We start from the raw sequence: 7,052 nt of genomic DNA, 5'->3' as shown, positions 1-7,052 counted from the left end.
CCAGCAATTATATCTGAGTATTTATCTGAAGAAATCTAAATCACTAATTTAAAAAGATATATGTATCCCTATCTTCACTGCAGCTTTATTTATAATAGGTAAGGTATGGAAGCAACCTAAGTGTCCACTGGTAGACTTATAGTTAAAGAAGTGGTACACATATAGAATGGAATATTTTTTTGCCATAAAAAATGAAATCTTACCATTTGTGACAACATGCATGAACCTAGAGGATATTATGCTAAATAAAATAATTCAAGCAGAGAAAGGCAAATACCATATGATCTCCCTTACTTGTGGAATTTGAAAAGCAAAATAAACAAACAGAAATAAACTCATAGATACAAAGAACAAACTGATGACTGCCAGATGGGAAGGGGGTTACAGGGCTGGGTGCAAAAGGTGTAGGGATTAAGAAGTACTGATTGGTTGTTGCAAAGTAGTTCAGAAATGGAAAGTTACAGCATAGGGAACAGTCAGTAATATTGCAATAATTATGTGTGGTGTCAGGTGGGTACTAGACTTACTGGGGGAACAAGTTCATAAGTTATGTAAATGTCTAACTACTGTGCTGTATACCTGAAACTAATATAATATTGTATGTAAACTGTAATTGAAGAATAACTAAAATTTTTTGAACAGAAAATTACAAAAGTGGGCAAGGATGTAGAGAAATTGGAACCCGTATGCACTCTTGGAAGGCATGTAAAATGGTGTAGCTGCTGTGAAAACAGTGTAGTGGCTCCCTGAATAACTAAAAACAGAGCTGTCCCATGAACTAGGAATCCGCGGGTATATACCCAAAAGATTTTAAAGCAGGGTCTCAAAAAAGATATTGGCATACCCACATTCATTGCAGTAATATTTACAACCACCAAGGATCGGTGGAAGCAATCCAAATGTTCATCAGTGGATGAATGAATATACCAAATGTGGTTTGTTCATACGATGAAATGTTAGCCTTTAAAACGAAGAAAATTCTGACACATGCTGCAACGTGGATGAACCTTGAGGACATCGTGGTCAGGGAAATAAGCCAGACACAAAAGGACAAATACTGAATGATTTCACCCAAATGAGCCTAGAGCAGTTAAATTACAGACACAGAAAGAATGAAGATTGCTAGACTAGGGAAACAGAGGACTGGGAATTATTGTTTAATTAGTATTGATTTTCAGCTTTTCAAAATGAAAGAGTTCTAGAGATGAATGGTGGTGATGGTTGCACAACAACATGAATATATTTAATGCCACTGAAATGTGCACTAAAAATGGTTAGGAATGTAAGTTTTATGTTGTGTGTATTTTACCACAATAAAAAATAACAAAAAATGAGTAAAAGGGCAAGCCACCAAATAGGAGAAAATATTTGCAAATCACATATCTGATAATGGATTAATATCCAGAATATATAATAAGCCCCTAAAACTCTGAAACAAACAATCATGTAACAAAATAAAAAATGTGCAAGGGATTCGAATAGACATTTCTTAAAGAAATGTTCAAATAAGCACACACCAAGATGTTTGGCATTGCTCCTCATTAAGAAAATTCAAATCAAAACACATACATCACAACAACATCCTGAAACACCAATCCAGAAGAACCTTTGCACCCCAATATTCATACCAGCACAATTTACAATAGCCAAGTGCTGGAAGCAACTTAGGTGCCCATCAGTAAATGAGTGGGTCAAAAAACTGTGGTACATTTACAAGATAGAATACAATGCAGTAGAAAGAAAGAAGGAGTTTCTATTCTTTGCAACAGCATGGATGGAGCTGGAGAGCATTGTGCTACATGAAATAAGCCAGGTGATGAAAGACAAATACCATATAATCTCACCTTTAAGTGGGACCTAAGCAACAAAACAAACAAGCAAGCAAAATATAATCAGAGACATTGAAATAAAGAACAAACTGACAGTAACCAGAGGAGGGGGACGGGAGGTAATGGGAGAAAGAAGGGAAAGGGTCATAAAGGAGCATATATAACGGACCCCTGGACAAAGATAAAGAGGGGGTAAGGGCTGAGGGAGGAGAGGTCGGGGGGAGTGGTGGCAGGAGAATGGAGATGACTGTACATGAACAAAAATAAATAAATACATAAAACAAGAACAACCAGGCAAATGTTGGTAATGATGTAGAGAAACTGGACCCCATGTGCTTTGCTGTTGAGAATATAAGTTGGTGCAGCTGCACCAAAACACTTTGGTGTTTCCTCAAAAATTAAATACAGAATTCCCATTTGTCCAGTAATTCTACTTCTGGGTAGAGATGTAAAAGAATTGAAAGGAGGTATGATGAAGCATATACTTTACACAAATGTACACAGTAGCATATCCACAATTGACAAGATGTAGAAACAACTCACACATCCATCAGTGGGTAAATGAATAATGAAATGAGTATGTGCCTATAATAAAACATTATTCACTCTGAAAAAGGAAGTGCATTTTGGTACAACATGGATGAACTTTGAAATCATGCTGGGTAAAACACGCCAGTCCCCAAAGGATGAATGCTGCATTATCCCCTTCTGGGAGGTTTCTAGAGGAATCAGATTCATAGAGACAGGAGGTGGAGTACAGGTGCCGGGGCCTGAGGGAGGAGGGGACAAGACTGAACGTTTAATAGGCACAGAGTTTCAGCTTGGGAAGAAGTGTTCTGGAATAGCAGCGACAGCTGCATAGCAATGTGAATGTACTTAACACCACAGAACCAAGTGTATACTTCAAAATAATTGGAATGGTAAATTTTGTTATGTATATTTACCACCATAAAAATTGTTTAAACAAAACAGTAAGTGAAAAACTATAATTTTGGAGAATGCAACCAACACATCTTAAAGTGTGAGTACTTAAAACATTTTTTAAACATCTGTTGGAGAAGCTTCTCAAGGTATGTTGTTTGATTCTCCAGATAATTACTGGAATCACATCTGATAAACCTGTTCGCAGTTAACAGTCACAGTGAAGGAGCATAAACTCACAAAGGTGGACAACACCGTGGGGCGACCTGCACACAACCCTGGTGGCCCTTGGCCTCCTCCTTGGAGTATCCTGGCCTCACACCTGCCTCGGCCCTTCTGCCATCATGTGCACCTCTCTGTCCTCCTGACGAGCTACCCTGATTTTCCCCATGACTTGACCAACAGAGGGTTAGTTTCCATTGTGATATAATGACAGGTTTTGTCTCTTTGAAGGCTTTTTTCCCCAGTTTACACTTTTGGGTTCTTTGTTTTGGTTGTTTGGGGAGGCTACTTCCTGGCTGTTATCAATATTATCTGAATTTTAGTGTGATCAGCAAATCTGAAAAAAATGTACAGATGAACCTGATGTCAAGGCACCCACTGGAACAGTTCACCTGTGCTCGAAGTCGCTGCTTCTTCCTTCTATGAACTGCTGCTCCAGTCTCACTACCTGGTGTGGGGCTGCTTCACTACTTTCCCGGAATCGGCTGGCTGCCAGCGCAGAAATTCTGTGAGGCGTGTCCGCAAGAGCTGGCAGACCCGCGGGGCAGAGCTGGGCCAGGAAGGCCATAGGGTCGCAAGGCATGCCCAGGCCACACATTCAGCACTCTTGACACTTTCCTGCCGGTGGAGTTCTGTCACGTGACTCCATCCCCGCAAAGACACGCATGAGCACACATGGCACCGCCCATGGTGCTGCTGGTAGCAGAGGGCCCCGCCTTGATCTGCAAGTTGAGGACAAAACCCTCGCCTACAGACTAGCCCCTGGCTCAGGCTGGTGGCACCCCATGTCGCCCCACGCCTCTCTGGGCACTCTGTGCCCTGCACACCCAGCAGTCCCTCACCTACTGGCTGAGGATGCATCACCACAACACGTGTGAGGAGGGAGGAAGATGCAGGCCACACTGACTTCCTCTTAGCTGGCTGAACCAGGCTGGGAAGGAGGGGGGAAGACACCAAATGCATTAAAGTTGGTCTTGTCCCGTCTCTGTTTAAAACACCTGCCAGCACACCACCTGGGGCCTTCACTCCAGATCTGCGACTGCCGGTCTCCACTCTGTGTGTAGGTGACTTCTGTCATGTTTTGCAGTACTGGAGGGATTCAATAAAGTTTCTTAGACACAGTGAACACTGCTTCTGGGTCCAACTCTGTTTGGCCATGCAAAAATGCACTTCTGATTTATTTATTTATTGATGAGAGCTGGAAAGAGAGACTTGTTGTTCTGCATACTGATGTATTCATTAGTTGCTTCTTGCATGCCCTGGACCAGGATGAACCCACAACCTTGGCATCTCAGGACCACGCTCTAACCAACTGAGCTACCAGGCCAGTTCTATGCTACTGATTTAAATGGATACATTTATTGTCCATGAACTTTCTATATGTACTTGGGCCAAGTTCTATTTTTTACCTACTGCTGTGTCTGCACAGACACAACTTGTCCAGTCCTTGTGGCCTGTTGCAATTACAGAACCTTTATGGGAGTTTTGAATCTCTGTTGGATTATTTCCCACCACATATTTAGTTTTATTCCTGGATTTTCTTGCTTGTGTTTTGATATAAATGTTGAAATCAATTTATTTAGATCCAGGGAAACAAAATACATTTTGACCTGATCTATTCAAGAATATAAGCTTTCTTATCATTCACTCAAACCTTCTTTTCCTGAGAATTTGAAAATTTTCCTATATTTTCACACCTCTTTTTAAGGCCACAGGTACCTTATCTTTTTTGTCACTATTATAATTGGTGTCTTCTCTTCAGATGTATGCCTTTTAACTGGAATAGAGTGATTGCATCACGTTTTATCTTGTGACTACTGAATTTTCTTAGTATTTGTGGCAGTTCCACAATTTTTCTTGGGGATTCTACATATGCTCTAAGTCTTATTTACAAGACAGTTTCAACAGCTGATTTCCATTTCCATGGATGGTTCTCTTGTGCAGCCGAGGTGGCTTATCGCCTGCGGGAGGGAGCAGGACAGAAAGAGGCAGCCTGCCCTTGAACCTGCTGTTAGCAGGAATAAACTCTGTTCTCCACTAGGAAAGGCTGGCTTTCAGGCTGCAGTACATGTATCTTATTACCCATGGACTCCTATCTCTTTTTTTAAGTTGGAAATGAATTTTGAATTTCTTAAAAGACTTTTCATTAATATTATTCTCTTTAGCAAAGCAAAGGTTTGGTGAATTGTATCTGTGGGTTTCCTAATGTTTAATCATCCTTGCATCACTGGAATACATCCTATCTGATTACAATGTACTATTTAAAAAATAAACTTGGATTCTATTTGCAAATCTCTCACTAGGGTCTTTGAATTCATCAGTTGGACTGCCTCAGCCTTCTCTTTCTGTGTCATCAGATTTGTGTCCTTATAGCCATGTGCTGCCAAGGCACATCTGGACACCCACACTCCTCCTCGCCTGCCTCGGAGCAGTGGGGCAGCACTAGATGCCCCTGCAGTGGGAGGCTTGGTGTGATTTCTGGGGAAACCACCTCAGCCAAGAGCTTTTACTGGGACAGGGAAACTCTCTCTTAAATTTCTCCATTTCTTCCATGGAATTTGGTCTAGTTAAACCTTCTAGTTTTACTGGGGTTAGCAGTAGTAGATTTTTCCTACAAAGTGATACTTTTCACTTCAAATTCTTTTATGTAGAGTTGGACAGTATCTCTTATGATTTTTAAAAATTTTTGTTTAATGGCTATTTCCCTCTTGCTATGTCTTGTTTTGTGTATTTTTGGTGTCATTTATATCTTGGTTACTATATTTTTCAGACTATGAGATGCAACCCCCTATCCAAATTTGGTAGGAATATGGTTGTTAATGCTGCTGTTGAGTTCCATTTACATTTACATTGGTGAAATATTATGTTATTTATGTTATTAAATATTTTACACTTTTTTTGCTTCAAAATTTTTTCCTATTTTCCTCCTCTAAAACCCAGGTACGTCTTATGGTCTAAAAAATAGGGTACGTTAGTGTTTTCTTTTCCTACTTGTTGATTTTTAAAATGTTAGTCTGAGTGTTTTCTGGTATTTGGTTCACTGATTCCTGCTTTTACTCAGTTCCTTCTATGTGCTTGCTCTTAGTTCACATTTCCCAATTTTCAAACTGGAATTTTAAGTACTTCACACACCATGACACCAATAGTTATATTTAAAATGGTGCCTTTCCCTGGAGACTGGACTCGAGACCCAGGCATGTGTCAGTGTGGCCATCCTTTCTTTCTAGAGACACTACACCTGCTTCGTACTTCTCATCTCCCCTACCACCTGGCATCCCAACACTGCCGTTCTGTCTGCACGAGGGGGCCAGCATGCTGGGTAGAAACACAGACGCAGGACTTCTAGGATGCTCACTTTTAAAATATTTAATATCTCACCAAACCTCAGGTGTCACAGCACTCAGCCAAGGCACCCTGCTCTCCCTGGGCACTTGGCCCTTCTGTGGTAACTGTGTCTGCCTCTTAGGTGTGGCACTTGCTCAGCCCCTCCCTGACCCGGAACTGGCCTGGCTGGGAGCCCTCACCTCACTCAGGTATCCAGAGACCTGAGGGGCTGAGCTGGGCAGAGACAGTGGTATGCAGCATAAGGAAGCCAGGGTGTGGGCCTGGTACTCACAACATTGGCGGGAAGGCCATTGTGGTCACAAGGACACTGATAGAGGCCCCCCAAATGCAGGAGAGTGTGGGGAGTGGCTGAAGAGGTGGGGGGGTGTGTGCTATCTGATGGTGGATCCATGTTGAGAAATGGGACACTCGGGCATACACTGTAGGATACATGGGGAACAGGCAACCACGGCCCCAGCTCACTATTCCAATTTGTACCCAGATGTGGTTGCGTTCACAGACGAGTGGACCCCCAGAGTCACCCTGGAAAGAAAGAGGGGTTTCCTGTGAACCTGGCAACTGGCACCTGCCACCTCCTGCAGGAGGATGGCCCAGAGCCCAACCCTGCAGAGCCAGGGCCAGAGCCGCTTCACTCCACAGCTACATCTCGCCAGTGCCATGTCCTGCTGTGGGAGACAGAGCAGGTGCCCCAGGGTGACAGGTAGCAGGCAAGGTCCCCAGGTGGGTGCATAGCTC

At 42.4% G+C, this 7,052-nt stretch overlaps 1 protein-coding gene across 1 annotated transcript in view; it reads right to left on the bottom strand.

Annotated features, from left to right (window-relative positions):
* Window positions 1-6,358: 6,358 nt before the first annotated feature.
* PRSS38 (serine protease 38) overlaps window positions 6,359-7,052 on the bottom strand; it is a 33,333-nt gene continuing 32,639 nt past the window's right edge. The window contains exon 6 of the mRNA XM_037070881.1: window positions 6,359-6,839. Coding sequence (XP_036926776.1) covers window positions 6,585-6,839 — 255 coding nt within the window. The 3' untranslated portion in view covers window positions 6,359-6,584. The remainder of the gene's footprint in view (window positions 6,840-7,052) is intronic.

This window comes from Sturnira hondurensis, unplaced genomic scaffold (assembly GCF_014824575.4).
Source record: "Sturnira hondurensis isolate 20B ecotype Veracruz unplaced genomic scaffold, ASM1482457v3 Scaffold0019008, whole genome shotgun sequence".
Classification (NCBI taxonomy): Eukaryota; Metazoa; Chordata; class Mammalia; order Chiroptera; family Phyllostomidae; genus Sturnira; species Sturnira hondurensis.
This window is presented reverse-complemented; position numbering and strand designations above follow the sequence as displayed.